Raw genomic sequence first — 14,772 nt, 5'->3', positions numbered from 1 at the left:
AGGCCTAGTGGCAATCCATGTATTGTAACGGTTTAGCAAAACTTATTTTTTAAAGATAAAATATATAAAATGAGCTAGTGTTTCCTCACTGCCCTGGAGAAAAGGGTTGTCTGGGGGATTGTCTTGCACACCTTGCTGGGATACCGCTGCCCTGGTAAGTCTCACAGTGTTGCCTGTCTCCCTGTATTTCTAATTGTGTCTGGCAGAGTGTCAGTGATCCAGGGGTGAGAAAGAAGTGAATGCATTATTCAAAGCCTTTCTCTGTCATTACTGGTGAAGCTCTGTTGCTTCCTGTTACTTTCCTGTCTGCTTTCTTCTGGGATTTGTTTCTCAATAGTCACCTTCTTCTAAGCTCTGAACTTGAAGGTCTTAGCAAATGTTTCTTAGAGGATGACATTCCAAATTACCTGTAACTTAGGACCATGGAATAATAAGAGAATATAATTTTGAAGCTAGAAGGGGATTTGAAGATCAGCTAGTTCAAATCTCTTATTAAAACCAAACCAAAAAGAAGAACTGTGATATCCATAGAATAGAATACTACTCAGCAGCAAAAAGGGAATAAATTGTTGATATGTTCAACATGGATGAATCCTAAAAGAATTGTGCTGAGTGAAAAAAGTCAAACACATATACACTGTAAATGAAAATACATTTTGTTTGCTTAAAAAAATTCTAGACTGGACATGGTGACTCACATCTGTAATCCCAGCACTTTGGGAGGCCAAGGCAGGCAGATTGGGTGGATCACTTGAGCTCAGGAGACCAACTTGGGCAACATGGCAAGATTCCATATCTACAAAAATTCCAAAATTAGCCAGGCACGGTGGTGCACCCCTGTAGTCCCAGCTACTCGGGAGGTTGAGGCAGAAGGATCACTTGAGCCCAGGAGATCAAGGCTGCAGTGAGCCATGATCGTGCCTCTACACTCCATCCTGGGTGACAGAGTGAGACCTTGTCTCAAAAAAAGATTCCAGAAAATATAAATTATAGTGACAGAAAACTGTAATCACCTATGGATCTATAAGTGGTAAGAGGATTCAGAGGGATATGAGGAGATGTTTGGGTGTGATGGTCAGTTTAATCTTGATTGTGGTGATGGTTTCACAGATATAGACAGATATTAAAACTCATCCAATAGTACACTTCAAATATATACCATTTACTATGTCACTTATAGTTCAGTAAAGTTGTTTATAGAAAACGAAAGAAACTAGAGACAATGTAATCGACTCAGAATATTTAATAAATGACTATTGTGTGCCAGATGCACATGCTTATGTGTTGGGCATTCAGAGAGAGATTGAAGACATGGCGCACGCCTTCAGGGAGCTCACAGTCTACTGAGGGAGTGAGATAAATAAACAGATGATTTCAATCCAGGATGCTAAAGACAAAAGAAAACAGGCTGGGTGCGGTGACTCACACCTGTAATCCCAACACTTTGGAAAGCTGAGGCAGGTGGATTGCATGAGCCTATGAGTTCAAGACCAATCTGGGTAACATAGCAACACCCTGTCTCTATAATTTTTTTTTTTTAATAGCTGGTTATGGTGGTATGCACCTTTGGTCCCAGTTACTCAGGAGGCTCAGGCAGGAGGATCGCTGGAGCCCAGAAGGTGGAGGCTGCAGTGAGTCACGGTCACACCACTGCACTCCAGCCTGGGTGACAGAGTGAGACTATCTATCTTGGGAGGGAGAAAAAGGAAAGAAAGAAAAAGGAAATGCAGGGAACATGAAGAGTCCAGAACATGGGTGTCATTGGGTGCCACCCATGACAGGACACCCATGAGGCAGGACAATTGCTTGAACTCAGGAGATGGAGGTGCAGTGAGCTGAGATCGCACCACTGCATTCTGGTCTGGGTGACAGAGCAAGACTCCATCTCAAAAAAAAAAAAAAGAGAATTTTGTCTTTCACACTGGCCTGCAGCACTGATCTCTGACGTCCTGCACATCTGACAAAAATGGTTGTCCCGCGTGCTAATCTGAGTCCTGTCTGGTGCTCACCTACCCTCTGGTCATCTGTTAGCCACCCACCTCCTTGTTTGTTGGTTGCTTTTGGTTGCTTTTCAGGGCAGACTAAGATATTAAATTCAGGACACCGTTGTTAGGCCACATTAAAAATGCAGGCAGCAGTGCAGAACATGGCTGGCTCATGTCAGGCAGGCTTCTCAGTGTAACCAGAGAGGGAAAACATGGACAGGGCCTGTGTTAATGAAAGCAGATGCCAGATTGCATGGCAGGCTCTGGCTCCTGTTTCTCCTGTTCCGTGCCTCCCTCCAGCCAGAAGAAAGAAACCCCTGTGTAAAGCTAGAGGTTGAAGTGGAATTGCTGCTTCATGAGCGTTTCTGTGATGCAGAGATCGAGTTGCTTACATCTCAAAAGAGCTCCTATGCTCCCATTTAGGATTGTAAACTGTCCTTAGAATCTTCTAGAAGGCATGACAAGCGATGAGTGTGGGTTGGATAGTTTATTCTTGGGTTGGGGATTTTTTGCTGCCTTTGTTAGGGCTGGACCAAGAGGCCAAGCAAAAGAGCTTGTGGTGGTTTCCATGCCTGGGCCAGCCTGGGAAAGCTGTGGCCAGCACAGATGGCTGAAATCAAGTGGGACCAGGAATGCCAATGCGGATTAATGATCTCAGGTGAATTAATTGTATCAGGCAATGTCAGGAGGCAAGAAGTTTTTAATGACATGGTGGGTTTGGGCTTTTTTTATTTTCTCACCTGGGCTAGTGAAAACAGTCCAGTGGGCCAGATTGAGCTTTGTGGCTCTGTTTATTCTGCCATCTTCTCCGCCCCCACACCATCTGCCAGCGGCACCATTAACTGGCTCAGTACTCCCTTTTGCTCTGTCAGTCCTGGAAGGTCATGCTTATTGAGATTGGGGTTGGTTTCCCAAACGGGTGGGTGAAATGGATGTCTAACTATCGATTTGTTTTCTTGCATTTCAGTCGTTCCAAGGAAGTCAAGGACGAGCATACCTCTTTAACTCAGTGTGAGTGCCTCTGAATGGTACATTCCTTGTGGGGTGCAGATTCAAGGGCTGGGAAAAAGCAATCCTTGATGATGATTAAACAATGAACCCTGCCCTCTCTGCCACAGTAGAACCCTGTGGAGCATTACTCTCCACAATTGGTAGTCAGTTACCTTTGGGGAACATTTCTTGCCAACATCTCTGGCTAAAAATAACATATTCACTACACTCCCCTCAGAGGGCGCATCAGAGGACTGTAGTCCCACAGGGAAGAAGCTGAGGAGATTCTGAGAGCCTCAACATGGAGGACTCATAATGAGATCTGAGATATGTCACTGGGGAAGAGAATAGGGATGAATAAGACACCAAGATCTACCATGGGACCTAAGGAGGAAGGAAGGCCCACTTTGGGCAGATGTGTAGTTTCCAGGGCCCTCAGCCATTCCTGGGCACCAGGTTTATCACCTCTTGCCTGGGAAGGGAAGGTGAAGCCCACATAAGCCTGATAAACTGTAAAAATGGAAATCTGGCCTGTGGCTTGAGCTGGGCACCCTGTGAAGGAATAGAGCCTATTCAGCACCCAGGGATCACTCATTCCTGTATGAGGACCACTCTGTGCTGCCATGTGTGGCATCAGCTTCATTCAGTCCTCAGTAAGCTGTGAGGACCTGTGCCTATGGCTGTGGACTTCACAGTGTGGCTGTCAGCTTGTCCCCCTAAGTCACAGATTGGAAGTATTTGTTAGACAAATTAAAATTTTAAGCAAACTGTCAACCATAAAGATTATTTCTGTAGACCCATTCCACTAGAACTTGCAGATCTGAATTTCCTTCCAGCTGAGATATTTCCCTGTGGCCACCTTTTGGGGATTGGTTTAGACCCGCTCAGCTCAGGGTTGGCTCCCTTTGGGGCAGCCTTGCCCAGTTAATTTTTGCTGGAAGCTCAGCTTGAATGACTGATGTGCATGTCACTGACTACCCACTCTCTCTTTTTGTGCCTCAACACAGAGTTAATGTGGGCTGTGGGCCTGCAGAAGAGCGAGTGTTGCTAACAGGACTGCATGCAGTCGCAGACATTTACTGTGAAAACTGCAAAACCACTCTGGGCTGGAAATATGTAAGTATAAAAGAGTCTGGTTGGTAGAGGGCTGGATGGGAATTGCCAAGAGCCTTATGCCAGAAGAACATGTTCTTCTACTGACTTTCCATGGCCTTGTGGGATTGTCTTAGACCAGGACAGTCACTTGTCTACACACTCATTCTTTCCTTTCTGTTGATATACTTCTCTCCTCCTATTCATTCCTTCACAACTACCCCTGAGACACACACCCCTTTCGATTTAATAAATAATAATAGTAATGGCATATAACCTTTCTTGAGAGCTCACTATATGCCAGCCATACATCAGCAGCCTTAGAGGTTAGGTGCTATCTTCACCTCTATTTTATGGATAGGGATACTGAGACTTAAGGAGGTTAACAATATGTCCAAGGCAATCTAGCCATTTAATAGCCACACCAGGATAGGAATCCATGTAATATTCTGTTATTTATTTTTTATTTCTAAATTTTTCATTCTCAAAGGAGGTGACCATGTAGTAGTATTCTGACACAGAGCCCATGCTCTTTTTTAAATATTAAACAAATTTATTTTATTTTATTTTGTTTATTTTATTTTATTTTATTTTGAGACAGTTTCGCTCTGTCGCCCAGGCTGGAGTGCTGGAGTGCAGTGGTGCGATCTCGGCTCACTGCAACCTCCGCCTCCCGGATTCAAGCAATTCTCCTGCCTCAGCCTCCTGAGTAGCTGGGATTACAGGCACGCACCACCATGCCTGGCTAATTTTTGTATTTTTAGTAGAGATGGGGTTTCACCATGTTGGCCAGGCTGGTCTCGAACTCCTGACCTCAGGTGATGCTCCAGCCTCAGCCTCCCAAAGTGCTGGGATTACAGGTGTGAGCCACCGCGCCTGGCCAACAAATTTATTTTTTAATAAATAGAGACAGGGTCTCACTGTGTTGCTCAAGCTGGCCTCAAACTCCTGAGCTCAAGTAGTCTTCCCAAATTGGCCTCCCAAAGTGCTGGAATTATAGGCATGAGCCACCGTGCCTGATCAAGAACCCAATAAATATTCTTAAAACACCTAGGTCCCAGGCCCTGAGCAAGTCATTATCGAAAACTGCCTTAATTAACATCCACCGTCAGATGTAGTCATGGCTGGACGTCTCCCAAATGGACAATTATTCTTTCATTGTTTAACTCAGCAAAAAATGTTAAGGTCCCTTTGGGGCCTAGGAAAAGTGAGCAGTCCTTTGCCAGAGTGAGAGGAGAGAAGGACCAGGATCTGCTTCAACACTAGGGACTGATTGTTCTAACATGCGCTGGGGTCACCACATAACCATAGACACTGCCCCTATAATCCCTCTAGCTAGCGGTTAAGAACCATCTAGGCAGCTAGAGTGAGGTTCAAATTTGGGCTCCATGACTTATTTGTCTGTGTGTCCTTGGACAAGCTACTTAGCTTCTATGCTAAGTTTCCTCATACTTACAGAGTTGGTTTGAGTGTTAAATAGGATCATGCCCGTAAAATACTTAGGTCTTCACCTTGCATAGAGCATATGTCAGTGAAAATTTACTTAAATTGTTATTGTTATTATTATTGGCAGATTTTTTCAGCCTGCATGTGTACATCCATGCATTGCACAATTCTTTCTATTCTTGCCCTCCCTGTCATTGTGAAGATAGTGAAAAGTTGGTCTTCCTGTCTCTGGGAAGGCAATTTAGTCCATGTAAAATGTCTCAAATTCCCTATCCTGTCATATGGCTCATGAACTGCCTCTGGCTTCTGAAGGAGCCCGAAGGAGTTGTCAAACCTGCCGCAGAGTGCTGATGATATGTCAATGTAGGTTCATCCATTGTAACAAATGTTCCAATCTGGTGTGGGATTTTGATAGTGGGGGAATCTGGAGGTGGGTAAGCGGGTATGTGGGAAATCTCTGTACTTTCTGCTCAGTTTTGCTGTGACCCTAATGCTGCTCTAAAAATAACATCTTTTGGGGAAAAAATATATTTATACACATATAAAATAATGTGAGCAATAGATGCCAGGCACAGAATTATGATTCCATTGAAATAGTTTGAAAATGTGGAAATCATTAAAAAAAAAAAACAAAACAAAAAACTGCCCCAGGTGGAATCTGCAGTGGAGCCTGGTAGCACTGCCTTCAGATTCCATTTTCCCCATTCTCTGGAAATGTTTAGGCTTACAAACAAAAATGGGGCCAGGCACAATAGCTCAGGCCTGTAACCCCAGCAGTTTGGGAGTCCAAGGTGGGTGGATCACCTGCGGTCAGGAGTTTGAGACCAGCCTGGCCAACATATAGTGAAACTCCATCTCTACCAAAAATACAAAAATTAGCCAGGCGTGGTGGTGGGTACCTGTAATCCCAGCTACTCAGGAGTCTGAGGCAGGAGAATTGCTTGAACCCAGGAGGCGGAGGTTAACGGTGAGCCGAGATCATGCAGTTGCACTCCAGCCTGGGTGACAGAGTGAGACTCTGTCCCAAAATTAAAAAAAAAAACCTAGACAGTGTGTTGTGTGGTGCCAAGACGGGTTAACCACAGCTTCCTATGGTCGACTTGGTTGTTCCTGTGGGAGAAGCTGGACTTGGCCATTCTGTTCCCTCTGTACAGTCATGGGCCCCCTCTGGGTGATCTGGGGTGGGAGACACAGTTCTGCTTGTGATTATCCAGAAATGTTCTTCATTGCTTCTCGGCCTTTTGGCTAAGATCAAGTGCAGAAAAGTTCTCCCCTTCCCGTGTTTCCCAGCCTCTCGGCTGTCTTACTGCCCTGAAGATGTGCTGGATTGAAGATACACAACAAGCCTGAGTTGGTTGGTTTTGCTCCATGCTTGAGGTTCAGATAAAACGATTCATGCTTTTGACAAAGGTTTATCAAAAGCCTTTGACTAAATACCAAAAAAATTGACAAGATCCAGTGCCTGCCCTCAAAGCGCTGACAGTCATGATGGCAGCTCAGGAGGAAAACCAACGTGAAAACAGATCAAACAGCCTGACAAGCACTGGGATGTGCACAGCACAGCAAGGACCCCAAATATGCATCTGTCACCTCCTATGTGCAAGCCCAGGGCCCCTTCCTTTTTTTTTTTTTTTTTTTTTTTTGAGATGGAGTCTCACTCTGTCACCCAGGCTGGAGTGCAATGGTGTGATCTTGGCTCACTTGCAACCTCCACCTCCCAGGTTCAAACAGGACCTGCCTCAGCCCCCAGAATAGCTGGGATTACAGGCATGTGCCGCCATGCCTGGCTAATTTTTTTGTATTTTTAGTAGAGACGGGGTTTCACCATGTTGGTCAGGCTGGTTTCGAACTCCTGACCTCGTGATCCGCCCGCCTCGGCCTTTCAAAGTGCTGGGATTACAGGCATGAGCCACTGCACCCGGCCCTAAATTTTTTGTATTTTTAGTAGACACATGGGCTCACCATGTTGGTCAGGCTGGTCTCAAACTCCTGACCTCAGTTGATCCACCCACCTTGATCTCCCAAAGTTCTGGGATTATAGGCATGAGCCACCCCATTGTTACCTCTGTGAAGTAGGTGTGAATCTCCCAGTTCTATTTTATTTTATTTTATTTTATTTTTTTGAGACAGGCCCCAGGCTGGAGTGCAGTGGTGCAGTCTTGCTCACGGCAGCCTCAACCTCCTGGGCCCAGATGATCCTCCTGCCTCAGCCTCACAAGTAGTTGGGACCACAGGTGCATGACATCACACCCAGCTGATTTTTGAATTTTTTTTTTTTGCTAGAGATGAGGTTTTGTCATGTTCCCCAGGCTGGTCTCAAACTGGCCTCAAGCAATCTTCCTGCCTCATCTCAAAGGGTTAGGATTATGGGTGTGAGCCACCACGCCCAGCTGAAATTTTTTTTTTCTGTAATGGGAAACTCATTTTCTTAGTTTTGCTTTCTCCTCCTTCCCGCCCAAACACATTACTGTGGAACAATGGGCCTTATTCCCAAAACACATTTCTCTGTCTTGCGTATACACGCATGTGTGCGTGTGTGTGCACAGAGACAGGGAATAATGAAGTGTCAGGGAAATTGCTGCTGTGGTGTGCCTGAGCTCTTGTTCTGAAATTCAAAGCCCATGAGCTCTAGAACAGAAAACAGTTGATACAACTGTGAACCCAGAACCCCCAAGGGTACACCTCAATTCCTTACTAATTCTGGGGGCTCTGGGAAGGGCTGATGTCCACTGCTTGTGCATATGGAGCTGAGACACAGATGACCAGTGTTTTTCAGAGAACACACCAAGATGTTCTTACGCGTGTATCTCTGCAAACAAAAAAGCCCTTTATCCTCTGCCTCTGCCGGACCTCTTTCGGTGGGGTTTATTCGCTGGGAGAGCCCACAGTGCTGTGGGTTTAGAAAAGTCACCTGCCAGGTGGTTAGTATGACATTCTCCCTCTGGGGGGCTGGCAGTTGGGTGGGGCTTGAGGGCTGCCAGGTTCTCTGGCCTGGAGTTTATACAGCTCCTGTCTCCACACATCTGACATAGAAGCAGCAAGAAAAACCGATTGAAAAGGAGACCTGTCTGGCCTCTTGAGTATTTTGTTCCTCTCCCTGTCATCTCTAAGCCTAACAAGTACAATTTAAAATTAGAACCAGGCTTTCCTGTGTTCTTAGAAACTAGCAGGAATGACACAGAAACTTTATGGCTCTATCCACAGGGCAAACTTCCGTTAGCACCAGAAACCAAGATTTATATATATATGTAAATGTACTAATTCATTCAGCAATTATGTATTAAAATTCTATTATGTGCCAGGCAGTCTTCTAAGGTTACAGCCATGAACTAAATATGAAAGTGTATGCACTCCATGAAGTTTATATTGTAGTCATGGGAGACAGAGGATAAACAAAGTAGAAATACAAATTATAATGTATGTTCAGAAGTGAGAAGTACAGCGGAGAAAACTAAAGCAGGGGTTGGGGCAGAAGGCAGAAAGGGAGTACTGGAGTGGAAGTTGGATTTTAAGTAGGGTAGTTGGGGAAGACCTTACTGAGGGGGTGACATTGCAAAGACTTAAATGAGCGAAGCTCCTGGAAAATTCTGTTGTAATATTGTGAAAGTCCTGGTGTTGCCTCAGTTCTGCAGCTAAGGGAGGGGGACATAAAGTGCTTGAGGGGTAGGAATCATCTCACTGAGTCAGGGTGAAGCTGGGACCAGACCACGGTGACGCTGATACCTGTCATCTGCCCCTGCTTTTCTGCTACAAAAGTCATTTCCTTGGCCGGGTGCAGTGGCTCATGTCTGTAATCCCAGCAGGTATGAGGGATGCCAAGGTGGGTGGATCACCTGAGCTCAGGAGTTAGAGACCAGCCTGGCCAACATGGTGAAACCCCCGCTTTACTGAAAATACAAAAATTAGCCAGGCATGGTGGCCTGTTATCCTATCTGCTTGGGGGGCTGAGGCAAGAGAATCACTCGAACCTGGGAGGCGGAGGTTGCAGTGAGCTGAGATTGTGTCATTTGCACTCCAGCCTGGGTGACAGAGTGAGACTCTGCCTCAAAAAAAAAAAAAAAAAAAAAAAATCATTTTCTTGTCTTTGGTCATTCAGTATCTCTTCTCTTCCTCTGTATTTCCTAGGAACATGCTTTTGAAAGCAGCCAGAAATATAAAGAAGGCAAATACATCATTGAACTAGCACACATGATCAAGGACAATGGCTGGGACTGATTGGACAGCATCTACCCAACCCAGTGTCCACGTGAACGCCATTCAACCGAACATTCTTCCCAAGCGTGAGAGAGTGACTGACACTTGGTTCCATCCATTTAGAGGCCTTGCCATCTGGGGCATCCTCCCACCCTGACGCCATCTTTCTGGTGACCGGCCTCTAAATCGCTGTCTCTCTGTCTCTTTGCTTTGTATCTGTTTGTGAGTTGATCCTGGCTTCTCTCTCTGTTCTAGTTTTGGCTGAAAACAAAACAACAAAAGGAACAGATCCTTGACCGCATGGCGGCAGCCCACCTTGGTAAGGGCCCCAGGGCCCGTGCGAGAGCTGCCTGATGGCCTCCTGTCAGGAGAGCAGTGGCATGGGGGCGTGAGGAAGAGGGAAAGGGGAAACTCTTAAGGGTCCTGGCGCGGGGAAGGGGTGGAAGGGTGGAGGTAGGAACAAAATTGCACTGCTCCTGGAGACCTGATAACTTAGGCTTGAAATAATTGACTTGACTAAAAGGACAAAGAGAAAAAAAAATACCTCATGACTGCATTCTCTCTGACCAGAAGCTTCTGTTCCTGACACCAAATGTGCCAGGTTAGCAAATGAGCACAAAGATGTGGCCCTGATTCTAGTCAGCGGGGCAAGGGCCTGGTTCTCCTGGGCTGAGTGGGGGAGTGTTCCGGCAGCAGTGAGTGACTTGGGCAGTGGCCAGGTGGGTGCGATGACTCTGGTGCCTCACTCAGTCTCTGAGCAATCATCTTCTTTGCCTCTTTAGGCACCGTAGATAAGGTGTGAGGGGACTGTCATTTGCAATGGGCTTAACATCCAAATATCCCAAAGGCTTTGACCAGCAACCAAGTAAAATCAGTAATTGAGGAGAGCAGGGCACAAAGGGGCTGCAGTTTGGGAGCCCTAAAGAAATGGCTCAGATATTGAGCCAGAGAAATAAAAAGTAGGATCAATTAGCAATTCTTACTGCCCTTCCTTCTGACCCCTCATAAGAGGAGTGTGGTGAGGGAGGGGACTGGGTAGGGGTAATCCCTGGAGGGGTTTAGATTGGAACCAGTTCAGGTTTGGTCCATCTTTCCTCTTTGGTTTTACAGTGGCTTCCGTGGGATCGACAATTTCTTGTTCATAGAGCTTCGGGTGTTTTTCTCCAGTCCTGTTACTGTAGACTGTAGAAAGCATGGGCCCTAGGCTCTTGAGCTTAGTAATAACCTGGCTGGTAGATTCCTCATGCCCCTAATTGCCCCACTTAGGTCTGAATGTCTTGCATGGAGAGAAATCTGCTGTCAATGTGGTCCAGCAGCAGGGAGGAGTTCTGCCCAAATCTGATATTACCCTTTCCCCACATCCAAAACATCCTTCGATTAGGGAAGTGGAGAACATCCCTGTAAGGCCCATAAGAGAAAGAGGGGTTTGTTACATTTAATCAACACTGTGAAGTCTGTTCTACAGCAATTCAGCCAGTCCACAGTATATGACTGAAACTCACTTAACTGGGTTCGTTTCATTTCTTAGACTGAATATATTATTGTGCGTGTTAGGTAATTCTCAGCATCTCCTTCTCCAAGTAGGCCGACCCTCTCGGAAAATTCACCCTAAAAGTCTCACAAAAGAATGAGTTGATGGGAGACTCTGTAAAGCGACGAACTGAGATGAAAGCCAAGAGCTTTTCAGAATCACATCTGCAGCAGAACCAATTTCTGTTGGGAGTGCATCCTTGGTGGAAATGTTTTTTTGTGTGTCTCCACACTCTGATGGTGGAATGGGAGCCCCAAGACAGGTGTGGGCTTGCCCTGCCAGGGGCAGGTGGCAGGACTGACAGAAACCAGGATAGCTCCAGGATTCTCAGGAGAGAGCCCCCGTAAGACAAATGGATTCTTAGAAATTGACTTTGGTTCCCCAAGGCTTCTGTCCAGATCTTTCCAGTGCTTTCACAGCCCTGGGAGGTCAGGTTATTCTTCCCACTTTACTGCAAGGTAGACTGAGGTTCAGAAGAAATGATGAATTTCTGCTCCCAGAGGAACAGTTTCTCTGGCTCACAGGCCCAAGTTCTCAATGAAATCGTTTTTCAACTTTCACATTCCTAAGCCGGCTTCCCGGCACAGAAGCCATGGATTTCCTCTCTCTCCCTTCCCCTCCTCAGGGAAAGTCTTCCTTTATGGATTTTCCTTAGACCCTTTCCTCAGGGATTGTCCTGGCTATTTATTGATAGTCTTTCCCATAGGAAGAAAATGGGGGGTTAACCATGGGGTAGGTGTTTTGTCTTTCAAACTGAAAATGGAATGTGGTGACATCAGCTAGACATGGGGTGCCCTCAAGTTTCCAGGGGGGCAGAGAAGAAGACCGATGTGCCACTGTTCTTCCTTGGGGATGAGGCCTTTGACTGTTGCATGGATCAGAGCAGGCTCCAGTCAGACCCTGGTTCTGAGTGTTTTTTTTTTTCGATGACTATCCAGTGAGCCTCCAGTGGGTGCAAGGCGCCATACTTGCTGTGAGAGAGCTGAGTAGAGTGTTGGTTTTTCCATAACTACAGGGGAAAAAAACTCATTAGGCTTTCCCTTTGTGTCAGTGAAACCAAAAGTGCTTCTTAACAACATTTGCTCTGTTCATGGGTTGTCTAACATTGAGCAGCCTTGGAGAGGCCACAGCTGAGCTATGGAGATGCTAAATTAACTCATGGCCTCAGTCAGTTCATTCTTTAATTTCCTCACCAAATTATTGACTTAGAGCATAACCAAAGACCTCATTCATTCACCCCAGGTGGGTTGGGGGAATTGGAGTTTGTTGGTGAAGTCTGGGGGCGGGGTGTGGGGAGTGGAGACAGAGTAAGGAGACTTGAGAAAGGGAAAGGCATGAAGTTCTATACCTCAGCCAGCAGCTGCCTTCGTTTGGAACTGAAGTCCAGCCAGCAGACTCTCTAGCTCCATTTCCCCTGTGCCACCCTAGGTCATATGACCTTGGCCACCCTGGAGTAGACCCAGACCCCTCGGGACCCGGGACATTAGTCTCAGGCTGCTGATGGATTGATTTGACATGAATCAAATACAGCCAAACTCGATACCCACAAGCTGTCAGCTGGACCTGACTGAGTGTTCTTCCTGAGTTCACGAGGATAGGCTAGAGTGCATTTTCACTGGTGGATCAGTGTGTGCAAAAGAGATGACCCTTTATAAAGAGATTTTCAAGTGGATATATATAAAAGAAACAGTTGCTTGTAAAATATACTTTTGTAAATAATATTTAATTTTTTAAATAATATATTTGGTGCTGTTTTCTCAGATCCCCTGAGAGCACTTTTTATTTTCATTTTAAATTTTATGGTTTCCTTTGCATTTCATGAACTATATTTTAAGGGAAACAGTGATCACCAATACACGTTTTCAGTTTTTTATTTTGTTTTGTTTTTTTAAGGTCTCTATCACTTTAATCTGGATCAAGGCTTTAAAGCAATGCCTCTCTGCATTTTTTCCCCAGTGGAACAGACTCTGCAGTACATTAATCAGGTTGAGAATTGAAATATTTTCTTGCATCAGTATTGACTAGAAAAGAAAATAAATAAAACCAAGTTAATTTAGTAGTAACAACTTACAGTGATTCTTCCTGTTGGAAGAATTTCCAACAAATCAGAATCACGTTTTTGGTTGTGCGTGTGTGCGCGCGTGTGTGTGTAAAAAGCACTTTCAATTGTGCCTCCTGTTTTCTCGAGTGGGGACACTGTAACTACAGTTTACACTTCGGGCGCATACAGTTTTTCTTCTCTTTTTTCTCTGGTTGTTTCTGTTTTTGAGTGGACCAACAGCAGAACCCACGAGGATTTTTTGTTTTCCTGAGCATGGAGCTGTTGCAGGTTTGCTCCTTTTTCTTGCTTTGTGTGCTCAGCTTTTACAGACTGTAAAGGAGATCTGTTGTTTGTGATGATGGAGCACAGTCAAATCTGTGCTGCTAACTGAGATGAGAGTGTATTAATCACGTATCGCAGGGCTCCAGCTGTTTTAGAAGCCACATCATGTTAAACATTAACTGGTTTGGATTAAAAGAACATTAATAAAATAATACACATATCTTAGTGATAAGCAGCTTTTTTTTTTTAAGGTCAGATTGCCTCAGGTTCAGAAAGAGGCTGAGAAATCAAATCTTGAACACAATCAACTTACATATTTTAAAGGAATCTGCCTCAAATGAGAAAATATGCTAGTTGTCTAGATAGAGGAAAGAGATATTTAATTTTTTTAAATTAAAATAGTTATGAAATCTACTGGCAGTAAAAGGTAAAGCCAAGAAGAAACTGAAAGCTATTCTCATGTTACCAAATTCTATCTGCCCATATGTTTTTGTATAACATTTTGGTGACAGTGGGAGTCGGTCCCTTTCCCAACCTGCAGAGACTATCTTCCAATACAGAATCTGTCTATTTATGCTTGTGTTTACAAACTGTGTTTGTTGGGTTTGGGTTTTTATTTTCTTTGGTGGCATTTTTCAGGTCACTTTGCTTCTATAACAAAGGTAATTGTTTTCAAATAATTTGTCTTCACCTTTTTCCGTATTTGTACATAGTGATTCAGTATTAGAGAAAAGTGCATTGTTTCTGTCATATTTCCAATCTGTGTTGGTGCTCATTTGAGAAAATAAAAGTTTTCAAATATTAACTCTTTGAAGAGCTCATCTGTCTTCGTTGACCCAGTGTGTTTGATCTTGACATTTCATATTAAAGTATTTAAAGGCCTATCTAAACCCAGTCACAGATCTGTCTGAGATCCTAAGGGCTTGTTTTTCCCAAGGACAGTCAGCCAACTAATGAATAAACAGCTGGTCTCATGCCTATCTGCAAATGCTTCTCCTGGCTTTAGATATCAGAAATGCATGAGTGACCTTTATCCAGTTCTGTGTACTAAGCCCCATATTCATAGACTCTGCAGACTTTTCTGATGACACCAATTTCTTTGGAAATAGTATTGCATGAAGTAAAGGGGAAAAAAAGAAGTAAAACAACAAAATTATGTCAAAAGGGGGTGGTATTATCTCTGAATGATTGGCTAACAGAGACCAGTATTC

General features: G+C 44.7%; 1 protein-coding gene across 3 annotated transcripts in view; it reads left to right on the top strand.

Moving 5' to 3' along the window:
- The window catches only part of YPEL2 (yippee like 2), a 64,782-nt gene extending 50,416 nt beyond the window's left edge, over nucleotides 1–14,366 (top strand). For all 3 annotated transcript variants that reach the window (XM_008011250.3, XM_008011251.3, XM_008011252.3), the window contains exons 3-5: nucleotides 2,953–2,996; nucleotides 3,983–4,091; nucleotides 9,639–14,366. In XM_008011250.3, coding sequence (XP_008009441.1) covers nucleotides 2,953–2,996; nucleotides 3,983–4,091; nucleotides 9,639–9,728 — 243 coding nt within the window. In that variant the 3' untranslated portion in view covers nucleotides 9,729–14,366. The remainder of the gene's footprint in view (nucleotides 1–2,952; nucleotides 2,997–3,982; nucleotides 4,092–9,638) is intronic.
- Nucleotides 14,367–14,772: the final 406 nt, after the last annotated feature.

This window comes from Chlorocebus sabaeus, chromosome 16 (assembly GCF_047675955.1).
Source record: "Chlorocebus sabaeus isolate Y175 chromosome 16, mChlSab1.0.hap1, whole genome shotgun sequence".
Taxonomy (NCBI): Eukaryota; Metazoa; Chordata; class Mammalia; order Primates; family Cercopithecidae; genus Chlorocebus; species Chlorocebus sabaeus.
The sequence above is the reverse complement of the archived record's forward strand: the minus strand, read 5'-3'. Positions and strand labels throughout refer to the sequence as shown.